Raw genomic sequence first — 20,793 nt, 5'->3', positions numbered from 1 at the left:
CCGCACAGCCGGAGGACATCTCGTCACGCCTGCAGGAATCTGCACAGCGAGTCACCATTAACGGCCGTATTTATCCTCAGACTTCGTAGTCATACAGCGTTGCTCGAGAGATGTCATCCTTGGCATGGACTTCTTATGCCGCCATGGTTCTATCATCAACCTGAAAACAAAGTCGATAACGTTATCCACAGAAGAAGCAATAGCGCCACGCACGCCGTCAGGAAACCATGCCTTGAATGAGCTGAAAGAACAACTCACCATTCCGCCTCGCGCAAGCGTCATCATTTCAGTCGGCGCTCCTAAATCACCTGACTTGGAAGGCTTCGTTGAAGGCAGTCAGCATCTGTTGGTCACCCGAAATATTTGCGTCGCAAGAGGAATTGCAGAGCTGCGGGGAGGCAAAGCAACGGTTATGCTCATGAATTTCAGCAATGAGTACAAACATGTAAACAAAGGAACAACGGTCGCATACATCGAAGAAATTGTCTAAGCCACGAGTGCTCTCGCCCTCGCCGATTCTGCGGAACCTGCTCCAAGGAACCAAGCCCCTCCCATAGCTTTCGATGTCAATCCCAGACTTCCGAGCCATAAGCAAGAACAGCTCAAGGCCCTGCTCCTGCAGCACGAAGATTGCTTTTCGTTGTCGTCGAAAATTCGGCAGACCCCAATCACGAAACATCGCATCATACCCGAAGAAAATGCCAGACCACTCCGTCAGAGTCCATACAGGGTTTCGACGCGAAAACGTGAGGCCATGAAGACACAAGTTGATGAAATGCTGTGGGATGACATTATCCAGCCTTCCAAGAGTCCATGGGCATCCCCCGTGGTGTAGTGAAGAATAAGGATGGGGACTTGCGTTTCTGCGTCGATTATCGCCGCCTGAAAAAATCACATGAAAGGGCGTGTATCCTCTCCCACGAATAGACGACGCACTTGATCGGCTCCATAACGCCAAGTACTTTTCGTCAATGGACTTCACGACTGGCTATTGGCAAATTGAAGTCGATGAAAGAGACCGAGAGAAGACGGCGTTTATAACACAGGATGGCCTCGTCGAGTTTAAGATGATGCCCTTCGGTCTTTGCTCAGCGCCTGCAACTTTTCAACGCGTTATGGATACAGTACTGGCAGAATTGAAGTGGAAGACTTTCCTTGTGTACTTAGACGGCGTCGTCGTGTTTTCCTCGAGTTTAGACGAGCATCCTTGGCGCCTTGAAGCTGTACTTTAAGCCATCAAGACGTCCGGACTCATATTCAAATTGGGTGCACGTTAAAGAACCCCAGGTGGTCGAAATTTCCGGAGCCCTCCACTACGGCGTCTCTCATAATCATATGGTGATTTTGGGACGTTAAACCCTACAAATCAATCAATCATCAACGTTCGGACTCACACTGAAGCCAGAAAAGTGCATGTTTGCGTACGAAGAGCTCTTGTTTCTGGGGCACGTTATTAGCAAGTCTGGAGATCGTCCCGATCCACGGAAAACAGCCGCCATCGCAGAATTCCCGCCGCCCACTGACAAGAAGGCGTTGCGCCGATTTCTGGGCCTGTGCACCTATTATAGGCGGTTCGTGAAAAACTTCGCCTGCATCGCTGATCCTCTCACTAACCTTACCAAGGCCGACGTGGAGTTTAAGTGGCAAATGCCGCAGGAACACGCTTTCCAGGAGCTTAAACATCGCCTCCGGACGCCTCAGTTACTGGCCTATTTCGATGAGTTCGCCGAGACAGAAATACACACTGACGCAAGCAGCTTAAGTCTTGTCGTCGTTCTTGTGCAGAGGGCTGATGGACTTGAAAGGGTTATTGGTTGCGCCAGCCGATCGCTATTCAAATCAGAAGCCAATTATTCCACAACAGAAAAGGAGTGCCTCGCCATCATTTGGGCTACGTCAAAATTTCACCCCTACGTCTATGGCAGGCCCTTCAAAGTTGTGAGCGACCACCACGCCTTGTGTTGGCTAGCCACCTTGAAAGACCCTTCAGGTCGGCTCGCACGATTGAGTCTGAGACTTCAAGAGTATGACATTACTGTAATTTACAAGTCCGGCAAGACACACTCCGACGCCGACGGTCTCTCTCGTGCGCCTGTCGACCAACCACCACCTGACGACCCGGATGAAGACTTCTTCTTGAAAACGATAAGTACCGACAACTTCGCTGAACAACAACGGGCCGACCTGGAACTTAAGGCCCTAATAGAATACCTCGAAGGCAGGACCACCGAAGTCCCGAAGGTATTCAAGCGCGCACTTGCGTCGTTCTTCCTGCGAAATGTTATTCTACAAAAGAAAAACTTTTCACCGCTTCGAGCTAAGTACCTCCTTGTGGTGCCTTCAGCTCTGCGACCAAAACTCCGGCAGGCCCTGCACGACGATCTGACGGCAGGGCACCTCAGTGTTTCTCGCACGCTCGCGAGGATACAAGAAAGGTACTACTGGCCACGTCTTACCACCGACGTCACTCGTTATGTGAGGACATGCCGGGACTGTCAGCGACGCAAGACACCGCCGACAAGGCCAGCGGGCTTCTGCAGCCAATTGAACCACCTTGCCGACCTTTCCAGCAGATTGGGATGGATCTACTGGGGCCATTCCCGACGTCGGCTTTTGGAAACAAGTGGATTGTGGTAGCTACCGACTACCTCACCCGCTGCGCCGAGACAAAAGCCCTTCCCAAATGCAGTGCATCCAAGGTAGCTAAGTTCTTCGTCAAAAATATCGTGCTACGTCACGGCGCCCCGGAGGTCCTTATCACCGACAGAGGAATGGTATTTATTGCTGACCTGACTCAAGCGATCTTGGCATACAACCAGACAAACCACCGCCGGACGACAGCCTACCACCCACATATCAACGGCCTCCCCGAGCGGCTAAACAAGACGATCGCCGACATGCTGGCAATGTACGTTGATGTACATTGCTAGCATGTCGATGTACAGTTTTCTGTATGTCACATTCACATACAACACGGCGGTGCAAGAGACGACGCAGATATCTCTATACCAATTGGTCTACGGAAGGAGCCCGGCAACGATGCTCGATGCCATGTTACCCAACGTCACCGACGAATAAAACCTCGATGTGAGTGAGTACCTTCAACGCGCCGAAGAAGCCCGACAACTCGCGCGTCTTCGTATCAAGAATCAACAGACGACCGACAGCCGCCGTTACAATCTTCGACGACGCTTCGTGGAATACCAGCCCGGTGAACGTGTTTGGGTGTGGACGCCGACACGCCGACGTGGACTAAGTGAAAAGCTTCTGCGACGGTACTTCGGACCGTACAGGGTGTTTCGACGTCTTGGCCCACTTGATAACGAGGTTGTCCCCGACGGCATCACAAACTCTCAACGACGCCGATCGAGACCTGAAGTCGTCCATGTCGCGCGCCTCAAGCCGTTTCATGCGCGTTAACAAATTGAAACAGTGTTTTTTATTATAGTTGTATCGTAATTTATTCATTGTACTTTCTTGCATTATTATTGTACCTTCATCTTTAGTTGAAGCATCGGGACGATGCCTTTGTTCAGAGGGGGGCAATGCCACGTTCCATTTCCGAAGTTTTTATTATCGTCCCAAAACACCGCACGATTCTCAGCGCGAACCGCGTCTGCAGTTTTCGAGAAGGTTCTGGACTGTAGTAGATCGTTTCGATAAGATCACGCCCACTCTGCGAACTGTACAGATTATTCTGGAACCTACGCCACCGCCAGCGATAACGCTAGAACTTTCGATGGCAAGAGTATAAATGCCGACGCACTTCGCCGCTTCTCAGTAGTTGATCTACGGCCGACGCTCCGTTCGCCGCTATCAGTCCAAGACTGCTACTGCAATCGGACTTTTTGTTTACCGGGCACAGGTTCGCCCAAATAAACAGTTAAATTCCAACACAAAGTCTCCTGTCTTCGGCCGCGTCTCGACCGCCATGACAATATCAAAATAAACTGTGCATAGACATAGGTGGTGATTTCAATATTAATCAGCTGCAATGGAATTCAGTTACTCACGCTTTAGCCTTACTCCTTGACTCTTTAGATTGTGCGAACGTAATAAAAGCACCCACTCGTGTCACATGCCTTACTCAATCACTTATCGACCTATTTATTACAAATAGCCCAGTGCCAAGTATCAGTGCTGGTACCATTGTTGTGGATTTAGGTGATCATTTGCCGATTTACATGTTTTCTAAACGAAACAACATTCTTACAGCAAGACAACACGAATCTAAATCTTCAATTCAGGAGACAAATCCAAGAAGAATTAATGATTTTCGAGATCAGCTTGAAGCCGTTGACTGGGCACCCGTATTCAACTGTATCGACGCTAACACAGCTTACGATACACTAATGCGCATGATAAAAAACACCTACAGTAGTTGTTTTAAGTTAGCAATGATAAAGACATCAAAAAATTCACGCGAACCTTGGTTAACAAGTGAATGTTTAAAGTTAATTCGTAAGAAAAACGACTTGTATAGCCACTTCGTGCGCTCGAGAAGCCCGGATGATTTTTTCGCTTTTAAAAAATATCGTAATTTTGTAATTTTGTAGTTTCTTCCAGATGCAAAAAAGGTATACATGGAAAAACTGTTTAGCGATACGTATTCTAAGGGTGATTTAGTTTGGTGGGCTCTTAATAAACTTCTAAATCAAAGCAAAAGCAATGAAAAGCTCGAAGTTAGTGAGAATGGGAAGCAGCTAAAGGCTGTTAAATTAGCAAACTGCTTCAATCAACACTTCACAAGTTTAGAGTTTAGCGCTCACAGTAAAGACGCTTTTAATTACATGGGAGCGCTTAATCTGCACACGGCATTTTTTTAGCCCACGACACCTGAAGAAGTTTACTCTGCTTTCATATCTTTAAAGAACAGTAAGGCAAGGGACATTGATGGTCTGCAGATTAAACGAATTAAATTTGCACTAGATTTTCTAGTGGATGCACTTGCGCACGTATTCAATATTTGCATGTCTACTGGTGTGTTCCCGAAAAAAACGGAACAAGCAAAGATAACTGCTTTGTTCAAATCAGGTGACCGAAATGATATGTCGAATTATCGGCCGGTGTCAGTGCTCCCTGTCATTTCAAAAGGTTAGGAAAAGATTATTTGTAAATGGGTTGTGTCATTTTGTGAAAAATATCGGCTATTAACTCCATACCAATTTGGCTTCCGTAAGGGCCTATCGATGGAATTGGCTCTATTAACACTGAAGGAGTTAATTTTGAATGACTTTGAAGAGAAAACGTTAACATTAGGTGTACTTGTTGATTTTTCTAAAGCCTTTGGCAGGATTAACCATGTTACTTTACTAAAAAAGCTAGAACATTATGGACTCCGTGGATTACCACTGGATCTTCTCAGGTCTTACCTGATTGACAGAGAACAATGCGCTTGCATCTCGGGTGAAAACTCAGACCCACTGAAGCTGGAAGCTGATGTTCTTCAAGGAAGCATATTAGGACCCGTACTGTTCAACTTCTATATAAATGATTTAGTAAAAGTTAGCAGCTTGCTACTTTATATAGTATACGCAGATGACACCAGCTTTTCCTTCCAGTCGCGTAGTACTGATTATTTATCCCAACAAGCTAACTCTGTTCTCGAAACGCTGTATTTGTGGTGCAAAGCAAATTCTTTGCAGGTTAATTCTAAAAAAAAACAAAAGCTGTTCTTTTTGCACCAACCCAAAAACACGTAAATAGTAATCTAAACATATTCTATCGATCAGAAGGAATCGAAGTCACGGCTGACGTTAAAACGTTAGGTGTAATCTTCGATCAGCACTTATTGTGGGACAAACACATCGAACGCGTTGGAACACGTATGGCGAAAGGTTGCGGGGCACTGTGTAGGCTTCGGGATGTTCTTCCATAAAAAATACGGCTACTGTTGTACAATACAATATATTATCTTTCATGCTAGTTATTGTAATTTAGTATGGGGAACTACGTCAAAGAAAAATAGCAGGACATTATTTATGCTACAAAAAAGCATTACGGCATGTTGCGTGTGTTCTTTATGACAGCCATACAAGTCCATTATTTGCTCAGTTTAATGTTCTCCCATTTCGTTACCATTATGAGTTTAACCTTGCCATGAAGTATAAAGAAAGCGTTAAATGAGACCATGGTGCATTTATTCATCTTTGTAAGTTAAACAAACCACATCAACTCAATTATGACATCAGAGAGCGTCAAACTTAGATGTCCCCTTTTCGCGAACAAATCATAGAAGAGACCGGCTACCTTTCCGTATATCATTACTGCTTAACAATCTTGAGGGGGAAAACATTAATTTAAATACACGTTGAATGTTCAAGCAGTATTTTCTTAGCCGTGCTGCTTTATGTGAGTAATTTTGTGCCACATATGTGCTTGCTTCTCCTTTCTTGTTTCTTAGGTATGGTATATCTTTTATTTTTGTGGTGTGTGTGAAAGCCTTCCTATGTGCTCTTATGTACTCGAAAATCTGTGTGGTCTCACCATGATGCGTATTTTCTATGACTGTGTTTGTAAACATTGTGAACTGTTCACTAAAAAAGTGTATTCTGTGTAAAGAAAAAAGGAAACTTTTTGTTGTGCTGTCAATTTCCAACGCACATTTCAGTGTTTTATTACTTTGATTACTTTTTTTCCCGAAAGATAATCGGTATATCTATGCATTTTAGTTTTTGAGTACGTGTGTTGTCTCCTGCCAAATTCTGTGAGTGCAGGGGCCTTCGTCAAGCCGCTATGATAGTGGCTTTTTGCTCCTGTCCTAGCATTTGTCGTAAATGAATGCTGAAATAAAGAATCAGAATCAGGTTCATCCACAGCAATTGCACCGCTTCCTAGCTTGAACGTGCTCCTAGTACTCTCTGGTAAGCTTTCTGGGCTGCTTCCGCTGCACAATAAGCAATATTTTGTACCCTTCAACGGGTTGGACGAGCAATTTGGCTTGTTATGAGAGGCAATGCATGAATTCGGCCTGCAGAAAACTCTCATCGGCGTGCTCTATCGACGTGGTCCTCGTCCTGCGGGAGCGAAAGAGGTGTATTTGTACGCTGCATGAAACGCGCATCAGATTCGCTGGAACACACAACCTGCGTCGTCTGCTGCGGTGCCCTCACAATGGCGGCAGACTGCAGTTTGCGTCCGTGGCGCTAGGCGCGCCTTTTTTCGCAAACGGCCTAATACGGACAAAATATTTAGGGTATAAAAACAAGCTAGCGGAGTAATGTGATTTAGAGAAAAAATTGCGAGCTTCCCTGTTGTTTGAGCGGCCTTTCCTGTCGTTATGGGTACTATCATATAAAGAGCACGGTTTAGCCATGCGCTAGAAGGCCTCTGATATGTCTGCAGTGCTAAGGTGAATTTTCTTCAAGAATGCCGCGCAGGCATTGAAGTCTGTTTATGGTGACATCGAGGTTTTCCCCTCGCAAACATAGGCTACCTTAGTATCCTTACTCCACCAATGCGGTGGGTCTCCCAGGTGGGAGAAACGAACTGTTTTAAAAGTATTTTACTCAAACTCGAGTCACGAACATGTCATTCCTGTTCTACAAAACCGTGGCTAACTTCAGAGAACAATCCTTCAGCATTCATAACTTGCTATATATATAAAAACTACCACCTTTTTATTGAAACGCACGCTGCCTTCAATGTAAATGAGTGACCGCTCAGAACCAACATGGCGGCCCATCAAGCATGGCAGCCGCTTTCGCCAGTTGTAAGCAACCATGATCGAAGCTTTCTCTGCCCTTAACACGGAGACGCGCGCACATGAAGGTTGCCTAACGATAGATTACGCCACCTAGCCGTAAAGTTAAGTACTCCCTATTGAAAAAAAAAGAAAACGTCCACTATAGGAATGGCGGATTCCACCAACCACCATTTTGGTGGATTATGGCGGTGGAAATGTTTGCGGCACATTGTGTATGGGGGCGTATGGTGGAGTGAATGGTGGATGGCGCGCTCCAGCCAGCAATTTTGAAGAGTGAAGCAGCGTAAGAACCACCGTGACGAGCTGCCACTAAAGAAGTCATAAAAATATTTGTATAAAAAAGGATGTAGCAAGCACCCGTAAAAAATAAGCGCGCCGGCGTGGAGTCGTACCTGCGACCTCCGAATTTCGAACGGAGCACACTAACCACTGCGCCACGAAGAGATGGCGATATGGGTGCTGAAGAAGTAGTCAACTCACAAAGTCTCAGTTTAACTTCAGTTATGTTTGTCGTTTACTCGGGAGGGACGTGATCTGCACCTGCTACTAAAATTTGCTCATTTGATAAACACGACCATCTGCTGCCTGTAACAACTGCCTCTGAGATAATGGCAACAGCGGTATGTTTTTGTTACAATTTACAACCGCATGAAAAAAAAAAAACTACTCAGTCGACTGAGGAGCAGGTAGAGTTTATCGGCGGTTACTGGCAAGTTTATTATCCGTTTCTCGCTCGTTTGGAAGGGCGATAACAGTTCAGGCTTTATGACGCTTCTGTGCTCATTCGATAGATACGCCCACAATTGATTTTGATGTTCTTCGCGCAAGCACACCGCAGTGATGCCAGCACTCCGCTGTTGCCCTGTCGTTAAAAACAGCTACATAACGGTTTGTCAAAAACGAATGCAGTGTGCCAGAAACATTATGCTATCATATTGGTTCAGTAAGCGTACAAATTGACGTGTCTATGTTCTCGCATAAGAGCCAGCGAAGTGCCGGCGAGTGCGACCGGCGGCTGTCGGTGAGGCGAGGCGTACCTTTGGTGGAAGTGCTGCAAGCGCGTCGCATCGATGTTTGTCGCTTCTTGCGCGGACACCGTACACAATAAAAAAGCTTCATTTAGGGTAAATGATGCTGAAGCTGTGCTGTATTGTCATTTTACTCGTCAAAATTGTGTATTTTGAAACCCAGAAGCGCTGATGACACTTGCACGGGCTTGGTCGGTATGACTAACCTTTGGTGGAAATCATGGTGGTAGAAGAGAAGGGTAAAAGTCAAATTCACTGGTGCTCATCTCGACGCATGACGAAAGTGAAAGTTTATGCATATTCGCGCAAAATTTGTTAACTTAAACGTACGGCTCAAACAATAGTGTGCAAGAATTGCCAGAGTTGCGTGTCTAGCGTGGCGACATCAAGTGACTACTGTGTTCTGCTCTAATATTGAAAGGGGCAATTGCGAACTGGAGCCCAATTATTTGTCGACAACTGCGCGCCGATGTAAAACACTTATTGTCATGTTCACAGTGACAACTCCAGTCTTCTAAACATCCCTACAAAATAAAAAACACATCGCGGATGTCAAACCGTTGCAAGTACGTGCGCTAAATGTAAGCATATTCACGGCCACGTATACTCTATGTTCCACAAAAATGGAAGCGTTGTTGACACCACAGGAATAAAAAAATAACGTACTAGAAAGCATAATGAGCAGCGTTGTATTTTTTTACCGTTAGCATATATCTCAGTGCATTCAAGAATTAAACACTACAAATAAGTGATTTCACATACTGTCATGTGCTTTTCATCATGCCACCGTCATCCATCAAGCTTCCATCATGCCACCGTCATCCACCTTGCTCACCAAGCCTTCCCCCGAACACGTTTTGCCTCGCCACCATGAACCGGCATTTTCCACCGTCACCACCATTGGCTCGCCAGCACCACCACCACCATCTGCCACCATTTTTTTCCACTCTAGCTGTCATCAGCTGGCATTTTCTACCGTCACTACCATTGGCTCGCCATGCACCACCACCATCTGCCATCATTTTTTTCCACTCTCACCGTCATCAGCCATTATGCCCACTACAGTTTTCACCACATCCACTAATATTTTCATCATATCCACTATATTTTCACCATATCCACTATTTTTCCCCCATATCCACCAACGATTCCACCATCCACCAACACAGGATTTTCAATTGGGCTATGACTGCGTGTTTAAAGGGCCACTCACCTGGTTTGACAATTTTGAGCTCACAAGCGCAATGCGTAGACGAGGCGTTCAGGATCATGTCTGCCGAAATTTGCAACGCTACCTGTGCGGAAATGGGTCCAAATTCAGGGTGAACGCTGCTACCCCTCCCCTCTACCAGCGCACGCTTAGAGAATGAGGGAATGACGTAGGCGTATGAATGGCCCTACGTATGCGGCAATGCAATGAAGTTAGTCCTCTACGTAGACGACTCTGCTCTGACATTGTGAACAGTATACCACGTGACATGGCGAAAATGATTTACCACAACATGCGTAGCTTATGTATTTGTTGCTTTAAAATATTAATAAAACTTGAAATAGATAATGAGACGCAATGAAAATTGTGCGCTTTTTCATTTTTTCCCGTGAAATTCTACGAGATGCGGGGCTAATGTGCCAGCGTGTCGCATGCGTTCGTGTCCCCGCGGTCCGCGCATTGAGCAGACGACCGCCGTGGAACGCTTCTACGCGTTTGCAGACTCATTGTGCACATGTACTCTACTGCGTCTAAGCCAGTGTTTCCAAACCATCGCGCAGAAGGAGGCAGAACACCACAAAATAACACTGGTCAACAAAGCAACGTTGCTCGCGTGCTCGGGGGTTGGACTTGTTTGGGCACGTCATGTGCACGTCACCTTATGGCCGGATGCTGGAGAGGGTGGGGAAGAGATTTGGCTTGCGAAGGCTACGCGGAGGAGCCGCAAGGGCTTCGAGCCCGCCTCCTATCATCCTCGTTTCGCGCCACTACGAAAAACCTGTTTTCTCTGCTCGTGATGAACTGATTAGAAAAATTTTTGTGGCAAAACGTTCCTCGTTAGACACCAAACAACTTCCACTGTCTAACTAAAATTTGGTATGGGGCCTGCTGAGTGGCCCTTTAAGGATAGAATTTCACTCGCGCCTCGATTGTAGCCGCCAATCATTTAGCCTCGTCTTGGTTATTTCTACCTGTTTAAAGTCTATTTTGCCTTCACTGTCCCTAAATCCCAATGCTTTGAAAAATTCGCCGCCATTGTCTTCGACTACAGGGCGGAGCCCTTCACAGAACATTATCAAGTGTTCAGTCGTTTCCTCTTCCTCTCCACACGCACTAACTACCGTGTCTGTGCCTTGGTATTTTGCTCTCTATGTCTTGGTCTACAATAATCCCGTTCTAGCCTCGAAGAGCACAGAAATACCCCGAAAATCATCGTAGATCTTTTCCCTAGCGATTTCTTGCTTAGAAGTTCAGTAGGTCTCCAGTGTTGATTTCGTAAGCATTCTTATCTTCCACATGCCCCTCTTTGTTTCCTTGACCTTAATCTTAACCGATGTTTCGTTTTCGTTTGATATTCTGCTGTTGCCTAAATACTTGCTTGACAGTTTTCGAGTTCGCTTCCTCTATTTAGTATCAACATTTTTTTTGGTTTTTCTCTTTGGCTTTTGCCTCATTCCACAAGTATACAAAACCCAGGGGCATCATTTTCCCTGCCACTTTTCCTTTTAGCCATAAATGTTCTTTGCGCTCCTGCTTGACCATTTGCCCCTCTGTACTTTTATGAATGTCCTAATACCACGTCCTTTCTGCAGCCTCCTGTTCTATTACAGTATTCCCATGCGTAGTACGGATTGTTAGGTGGTTGTTTCGCGTCCCTAAGATGTGTTTCTACAAAACCATATACCATTGACATATCCTCTTCTAGCTGTTCTTCTATCTCTTCCCACTTCAGCCTATTCCTGCCACCCTGCATGTTATCATACCCTACGTCTGAATTAGCTCGGCCCTCGCGACTACGTCAATTTCTGCCCCGGTCTTTACATGTCTTAGATATTGGTGCAACTTTGGAATCGTATCTCTCTATACTGCCTATCAAAGAGTCCTCTGGTTGTTTTCCTCATTACTAGCCATGCTGGACCCCAACCCCCTCCCCTCACCCCCCCCCCCCCCAAAAAAAAGCTACTGCGCGTCCTGCAAGTCGCCAACCCACCTAATGACCTAGCCTCCCATCGAAGTGAATTCTGTCTCGTTGAAAACCACCCTACCTATGCACCTCTCTGTTGCTTTCCACCACCTCAAAGCCTTTTTCTCGATTCATCCGCCATATCGCTTGGTTTGCGTTGACAAGCGCTCTTTGCAGGTTGCTGTGACGCACTGGTACCTCCGGTATCGTGCATATCACTACCTCTACCTGAGAAGAAATGACGCGCATGTCATCGACCCCTTTCGCTATTGTGGTCGTTAGTCATATCGTATCTTCATTTAAGACATAGTTTACACCACCTGCAATTATTGCGAGGTTTCGTCCATCAGCTGTAGTTCCAAGTTTTGCGCTGACTTGCCTCATGACTGCTTCCAGCTTGCGTCCTGGGAACGTCTCTACTGCAGCACTCTTGTCACCTCCTACCCTCTGCTTGATTGCTTCTGCGCATCGATTTAAATTCGAGTCTCCAGCGAATATCACGTGCTGTGACTTTTCAGCTGGAGCGTCCTGAGCTGAGGGTTACTTGCACCTGAGACGCCGGCTGCTTTGTCCCCTCCCAACCCCACCACTACTTCACTGAAGCTGGGTCTTGCGACCATTGAGCCGGCTGAACCTGTTTTTCCGAACTTGCTTGCTCATTCGTCTCCGCCGTTCCGGTTGCCGGTGTTCTACCGTTCTCTCCGTCGGCCACTCCTTTGTTCACCTTCGCTAGTGCCTCCTCGGTGGACTTGAGCCTTTCTCCCATAGCCCTCGTTCTTTTGCTCCGTTGTCAACATAGTCTCGAGCTGAGTGATCCTCAAGAATAGTTCACTCTGGGCGACCATCACTCTCTCAATTTTTTTCTCGACCTCACATGCCTACACTTGGCGTCAGCTTCCTCTCCATACGCATCTGCAATTGCATTCATTTCCAAACCCACCCCACATCCTGAACATTTTACAGCTTTTTTAATCATGTCTTTGGGACACAAATTGTCCTTATGAGTTGTCCCACTCTATATTTACAAAACATGGCGTATGACGAATCCTGCCCTACGAAACAAAGAAAGTCCAAGCTCTACTACAAAACTTTGCGTGTTCGGTGTATGTGCACCTCCCCCACGGAGTGGCAAAAGAAAAAAAAACACAAAGAAGACACACACACAAACAAGTAAATACCTAGTGACTGACCTCCGAAAAAGCCGTAAAAAGTATTAAGAACAACAAAGGTTTACACTGCTGTCCTAATTATTATAAAATCAAGCTGAAAACATGCAAAGCCACTTATCTGCGAAGTCTATCGGGAGCGCTCAAAAACACGTCCATCCACCGTGCCAATCTGAACGTGTTCAGCGCAGCAGCGGCGCGGCGCGGCAGTTCACCGCAAAAAGCCTACGGGGGAGCCAGCGCTTTAGACACTCCTCCACTCCAATGTTGCTACTACCACAGAGTTTTCTAAATTTAGGTAGATAGGACTCTGGTGCTGCAAACATTCAGCGACTATGGGAATTATCAGTAGTACACGGGTTTTTCTAGTCTTTATGTTTGCGAGTGGCGAATCGCACTTGTGGCTTCGTTTATTCGTGTGTTTCCTTGTGTTTCGATGAAAAGAAAGAACCGTTTTGAACTTCGTGAAAAGATTTGATATGGTAAGCCTAAAAGAATAAGGTGGGGAAGCACGACCACTGAATATTTGCTGATGTTTGTTTTGTGACAGAACAGCATCAAGCCACGCGAACGCCAAAGGAGCCAGAAGTACGAACAAGACAAATCCGTGTACTAGCAATCATTTCCATGCTGGCTGAAGCGCCGTGCGGTGCAGCTCCCACAGACACTAGCACCAGAGTTCCCTTTAGGGTATATTTAGGAAACCCTATGCCTACTAATCGGCGCTCGCGTGCTTAGTAAATGCTTGCACGCCTGCAACGGAGGAAGTTATGGTCTGCCTTTGTGGCCGACTTTTCATTCGCGCGCTTTGGTGGTTCCGCTTTGCGTGGTAATCGTGGCGCCGCAGGGTGGCGTACTCGATCAGTATTGCGGAGCTTTTCTGCCGGCCTGTAAGCCCGTGATGGTCACGCTGTGCTGTATCTTGGGTAAATAAACCCGTGTTTGTGGACTACCTGTTTCGAGTGCCATCTTTGCGCAACGTCTCAGAGTCGACGAACTCGGCCGTAGTGTCTTTGTGCGTGACGGTAGTGGAGTACGTCGCGTTCCGTCTCGGTCGCTTTGTAGGGTAAGCCTTTTTGAAACCTGTCTCCACTACCCCCCGCCCAATCTGTGGATGTAACAATATTGGCACCATGCCGTCGAGTTTTTCAATCTGACTGCAGCGCCGGAACGCTAAGCCTAGAGGGATGAAAACAGCGATATTGTGACGGCGTCCGTGAAAATGGAACGCGACGAGCCCGTCTCCCTCCCTGCAAGTGTGGGCAGATTGTGGCCGGGCTGCACGGGGGACGCGTGCGCATGTCTGCTTTCTACATGCTCCTTACGGCCAATGTCAGCGAATTTGGGACGGGGCAGGACGAGGAACACAGCTCCCTCTGCTCGGTGTGCGGTGCCTACAGACGCGACATAGTGCTACCTTGCGGGTTAGTTCTCATTACTATTGTCTGTAACAAAGAAAACGAGCCCTTTAATTTGCAGTTCGCTTGTGCTACCTAAAGGTAGCATATACAGTAACTCCAAGCTTTTTCTAAGAACGAAATCGCTGCCCTCGAGAAGCACCGCCACCCGTCTCATTCTCGCTCGTTTTTTTGTAGTGCAGATGACAAAAAAAAAGATTTGTGTACTTTGTTTAGAAGATAGTGCCTTTTTCCCAAGATGTCTGTAGGTACTTACGCAGAACTGATGGAACTCCTTTTCTTTCAGATAATATTGGATATGAAGGACAACCTGAATGAATCACTCAAGACAGAATACGGGAAAAAGACTCACGTGACCACTGCTTTCGACTGGGCGCAGGCCAAGGTATGCATAATCACAGGACGGCTCGGTGGCGTCATGATTGTCACAGTAACCAAGGACTGTACGGTACCTAATGTATATTGAAGCCTTTGTTGTCGCTATATTAAAAAGCAGGACATAGGCTAAACAGATATGCGAGAGTGCAAAACGTCAGGAATGAATGAAGAAAAACAAAAGCATAAATACATGCTACAGATAGAAAAGAGACCCCCTCACAGAGACGCTTTGATCGAAAAATCTTAAATGCAGAAGGTAATATCTGTCGTCGAGGGAGACGCAGGCTTCCAGCAACGGTGAAATATGACAGTACGAAATTTGGATTTTTTTTTCAGGATGAAAGTGGAAAATATATTCATGATCGCTACGCTTTTACGAAACTGATTATATATAATCGAAATAGTGCATATTGAGGAATATATACTGTTCTTGTAATTGAATGAACACTTTTCATCTCCTAAAGGTCACTGCAATTGTTTTCCTTTATTGTGTGTATGTGATCAGTCACACATAACTATTCACGCTTTTCACAAGTTGTAATTCTCAGTCCTACTTTTAGTATTTGCATTTGTTAGAAACTCACTCAGTCCTGAAAAACAGCCCGTTTATAGGTCTCCATGGGCAAACATTACACCGCCGCACTTGCTTGATATTTGTAATCGCCTGTCGCGTGGCGTGCAACGTGGGCATAGCTTTCGACATCTCACTACGTAGTTTCGTTTAAACAGCGAAGCTGTTAGTAAAATGATACAAACGGCTGTTGTCCGTAGAAAATCTCACTGAGTCATTGCCAATAAGGACTTCTAGCTGGCCGTATTTTGCCTCCCGCTCCACTCCGCCAGCCGGTGGTTGTGCCACTACGCATGCGCTATACGGTCAGGTGCTGAGCACATGAGTTTCTCAATATACACTAGAGGGAACTCTGGCGCTTGTGTCTATGGAAGCTGCAACAGAAGGCGCTTCAGCGAGCATGGGAATGATGGGTAGTACACACATTTGTCTAATTTTCGTACTTCTGGCCTGTTTTTGGCTCCGTGTGTGTTCGTGTGGCTTGAAGCTGTTTTTTCACGAAAACATAAACTAGCAAATGTTCACTTCGCTTTACAACCTTATTTCTTTAGGCTTACAATTTTGAATCAAGTCCTTACGTTCAAAAGGGTTGGTTTTTTTTTCTTTCAAAACAAAACCGTAACTAGCAATAAACGAAGCCGCAAGTACTATTTGCCGCCCGCAAGTGCGAGGACTAGGCAAATGTGTGTACTACCCATCATTCCCATGGTTGCTGAGCGATCGCAGTACCAGAGTGCCGTTTAGTTAATTTTGGGAAACTCTATGGCTGAGCGTGCGAACGGATCTTTGTAGCGAGCATGGTAGCGAGTAAAGAATCACTTGACGCGAAAAGAAACGACCAAAATGGCAGCCTCCTGTGCTGCGAGTCTACGCTGCTCGGGAAACGCAGTGGTTGCTCGGCAAACACGCAAGCACCGACGGCAGTTCAAGGCACACAAGGATCTGTACCTCTTCTTAGAAGTGGTTGCAGCCAATCCCTTCAAAAATCGGCGCGTGTGGGCTGGAGTTCCCCGAAACGATCTAGAGCTGACACTTTGGACCATACAGAAGCGTCTAGAAATGCTTCTTTGGTATTTCTCTCAAAGGGACATCACGAATCTTCAATCGGAAGCAATTTTCAATAAAAATAGTAAAAATTTAGTATTTGAAATCGGCCATTCTTCCACCTGTTAAGCAAAGCTTTTCAATTTGATTTGCCACAAGACAACGCGGTGAACGCGCTGCCTCAGAACGGGGTGTTTGAAACGTGTTTGGGCTGCCTTGAAGACTTCGATTGCAGTCCAGGTTTATGTGAAGGTTAAAAAAAAGAAATTATTGCTCACGTGTCAAACAGTAAATAAAATGTACACGCTTTTAAAACAGAATTTTCAGTCTTCCTGCAAAAACTGTGTTTATTTTCATTTAAAACAAGTTTCATGCACCGGTGGCATCACGATAGCGTTGACCGAACGACGCTTGGCTAAAACTGAAAATGTGCGTTGCGCTTGGTTCCCCGTTTCGCTAAAACTCTCAACGTTAAACAGATGAATACTGATGTCTGACTCTTCTGAAAGGCCGTCGAGTTGAGGGCCATTGAAATTCCCCAGCTTCATAAACTCGATTGAGTTGTCGCGCTGCTACCTGGCAATTTTCAACGGCCACTGATTGGTTAGAGTATTTCTCGCTAAAGAGACGCTGCTGGGACACCGATGAGTGCAGACGCGTGCACATCGAGCTCCGTATGTTTTCGTATTTTCTGCGAGGTCCACCCCCTCGAACCCTTCATAATTTGCTATGAGCGTGTAAATGACGTGCTCCAGTATTGGTGAATATCCGTTTCACGGAAATCAAAGCCTTACGTCATGTTTTTACGGACATTGCTTTTTCCACCCTTGGGGAGGCATCGCTACCTCTAGCATCAAGCAGAGGAGCCGCGGCAAAGCGGCGGCGACGCCGGGAGACGCTCTCCCGAAGACGACAACCCTAGCCTTGCCGTGGTTACGCAGACTTCCCACAAAAAAAATAGCCTAAGCACTGGGGCCGACCTACAAGACGGAGAACTCCCGCACTACCCAAAGACGATCTGAAAAATGTCTTTTGACCTCACCAGGAACTCTGAAAAATGTGATCTCCCAAGCGATCTCTGACGCTATAGCGGATGCTTGCCAAGGAATGATCAGTTGGGATTAATTTATTCTCCGCATCCGACCGGGCTCCAACATAGCACTAGCGTCGACTCGGATGACAGGTGTCACGTCTTTGAATATTAATGGAAGACCACACTCGGTCAACGTATATGTTACGGCAGGTGAAGGAACCAAAAAAGGTGTTATTCACGGCATAGAGCCGCACACCTCATCCGAGACCAACAAAGCAAGCATCCGTTTTCGTCCTGCTGTTTCGTCCTGACTTTTTCGTGAGCATGATTGATGATTAAAGTAACGAGGTGACAGTCTTTCGGTAGGAGAATTGGATGGCGAGAACCGTACAAGACGTCCGTAATCTGAACTTTTCCTTGTTCCAGAAGCAGCCCGTTGTTGTCGAGAAACAATCTTAATTGGCCAACTGGACTTTTGGAAGGAATCGGATTCTCGTTTGCGACGCAGTTGGCTTCGTTACCAAAGTGAGCTCTCTGTTCTACGCGAATCAAGTAGCACTCCGCCTGTTGAATTTCTTCAGCAGACAGCTCCTCGAACCTATGGCTTTCCTTTCTCAACTTTTTAACATAACGGAAAACCCATACCTTTACTCTTACAACTTTTGTGAGGCTGCTGAATCGTTCGTTATCAATCAGCGTTGGCATCGATGTTCTCGTGTTAACAGCGTGGATATTGATTTCTGGCCCCATCTCAGCTGCCTCGAGTTTTCCGTTCTCGAGGTCAAGGTTTCCCCTAAATTCAGGCCAAAATGTATGAGACATGGCAAGCCATCCGAATCCATAGCACCACAACTGTGATTTACTCAGTTTGTGTACAGTCAAGCCTCGAGTGAGCAAATCTGCAGGGTTTTCTTTTCCGGGACAAAATCTCCATCGAGAATATTCTGTCAAATTTCTGATCTCCTGCGTCCTGTTCCGTACGAATGGTTTCCTAGAAACGGGGACCTTGTAAATCCAGCAAAGGGTAATCTGGGAATCTGACCAAAATGTTACTTCACCAATGCCCAGGTCGCAGTTCTTGATGATGTAGGCATATAAGCGGGCTGCAAGTAAAGCTGACATTAATTCCAGCCTCGCCAAGGTAACCGTCTTTAACAGTGCAACTCTTGTCTTTGCCATTAATAGTATAGTGTGGACGGTACCACTTGAGTCGACGGTACGAAGGTAGGATACAGCACCGTATGCTGACTCACTAGCGTCGGAAAAGATGTGCAGTTCTGCCTTTTGACAAGCGCCTTCGCTGCCCGCTGCGAGGAACCTGGGAATACTGATCTCATGTAGCATGGCTACCTCCTTGCTCCATTTTTTCCAGACAGCTGACAGCTTCATTGGCATGGTGTCATCCCAGCCGAGGTTTTCCCTCCAGAGATCTTGTAGGAAGATTTTCGCCCTTACTATAAAGGGTGACGAAACCCCAAAGGGTTGTAGATCCTTGCAACAGCTTGGAGCACAAAGCGTTTGGTAATTCGATGCTCCTCCATAAACTGTAGAATATCCTGGGGCCTAAACGAAAAGGTATCCGTCCGTTTGTTCCAATAAAGTCCCAGGACTTTCAGAGGTCCAGAAGGTGAGCAAAGTGATTTTTCGGAAAACGTGATTCCTTGTACGAACACGGCAGATACAACGGGGTCGTTGCTGGCCCATTTACGAATGTTCATTGAAGCATCTTTGAAGATTTCAATTATCTCTTTATGCATTTGAACAGCTTGTTCAAAGTTGTCAGCGCCAATAAGAAGGTCATCCATATATATGGAGTCTTGCAATAGCCGGGCTGTCAAAGAAAGCGATTCTCTTCGAACCTGAAGTGGTGCTTTAAGGTTGCAGTCAAAAGGAAAGGACATGAAGTAGCTCCAAAGGGCACTCTCGTCATTCTCCAAACTTCTGTTTCCGGCAGTGCGCTGTCCACTTGAGGTGAAGTCTTGAACCACAAGAAGCGAAGTGCATCTCTGTCGTGTTCTTGCAGGCCAATTTGAAGGAACGCCTTCTCAACATCAGCATTCATTGCTATCTTGTTGCGTCGGAAACGAAGCAGCAGCGTGGCTATGCCGGCGCTTCCCAAACTTACGAACCTATTTGCCATCACACATATTTTGGCTCAGAATTTATAATTTTGTTCGCGAATTCGTCATGTGCTTCCTTGACTTTCTCCGCCGTAAATCGTCACCTTCCCTCTCGCCCTGTGCGCTTCAGCCGCTTCCGTGCCCTGCCAAACCTTTACATCAGGTCGAAATGGGTTCTTTATGGCCCACCACGGATAACATCGATGGCAATCGATGGATCATAGTCACTGAGGACCATTTAACACGGTACGCTGAAACCGCCGCCCTTCAAAGTGCCACTGTGCGAGACGTAACGTCTTTCATCCTCTGTCACTTCATACTTTGACATGGTGCACCTCAATAACTACTCAGTGACCGAGGTCGAGCCTTTTTCTCAGAAGTTGTCGAAGGTCTACTTTACGAATGCCATGTTTTTCATCCCAAGACCACTGAATACCAGCCACAAACTTATGGGCCCACAGAGAAATGTACCGCACCCTCGGCGATATTCTTGCGATGTATGTGACACCTGATCATGCTAACTGGGACCGCACTGCTCCAGTCATCACGTTCGTATAAAACACCTCGGCACAGTCAACCACCGCATTTGCACTTTTATTTCTCCTATATGAATACGAACTTTCCCACACTATTGGCGCTCTCCTTCCATACCGTCCTAACGCATACAAATGCCCTCCTGTGTCCGAAGCTGCCCGACAAGTGGAAGAGTGCCGTGAAATTGCGCGCACCTTCACGTCACAAGAACAGCGCCGAAGGAAATCAATGTTGACTCTCCACGAAGCCACAGCTATTCCCCGAGATCTCTTGTATAGCTGGCTGTTCCACACCAAAGCCCTGGCCTTTCTTCTAACTCATGCCAAAGTACAAGGGCCCTTACCGCTTACCGCTTTTTGGAGGAAACCTCCCGGGTGGATTTTCTAATTGAGCCGAATTGGCCATCTGATGACATGCGCCGGCCTGGACGTGACATCGTCCACGTGGACCGCCTCAAGTCTTACCATAGCCCTCGGCCTCCAGACTCTCAGGTCACCAAAATGGCTCTTTTTCAGCGGGGTCAAATTGTGAAGAATATGCATCGTTGGCAAGCAGCATCACCAACGCTTGGGTTCTTGGCTCTTCCCGCTTGCCTCATGCTGATGCTCATGCTGTGTGCATTA

General features: G+C 46.5%; 1 protein-coding gene across 1 annotated transcript in view; it reads left to right on the top strand.

Moving 5' to 3' along the window:
* Positions 1-20,793, top strand: part of LOC142795486 (CD151 antigen-like) — a 60,708-nt gene that overhangs the window by 32,410 nt on the left and 7,505 nt on the right. Inside the window, exon 3 of the mRNA XM_075886064.1 lies at positions 14,777-14,875. Coding sequence (XP_075742179.1) covers positions 14,777-14,875 — 99 coding nt within the window. The remainder of the gene's footprint in view (positions 1-14,776; positions 14,876-20,793) is intronic.

This window comes from Rhipicephalus microplus, chromosome 2, assembly GCF_043290135.1.
Source record: "Rhipicephalus microplus isolate Deutch F79 chromosome 2, USDA_Rmic, whole genome shotgun sequence".
Classification (NCBI taxonomy): Eukaryota; Metazoa; Arthropoda; class Arachnida; order Ixodida; family Ixodidae; genus Rhipicephalus; species Rhipicephalus microplus.
The sequence above is the reverse complement of the archived record's forward strand: the minus strand, read 5'-3'. Positions and strand labels throughout refer to the sequence as shown.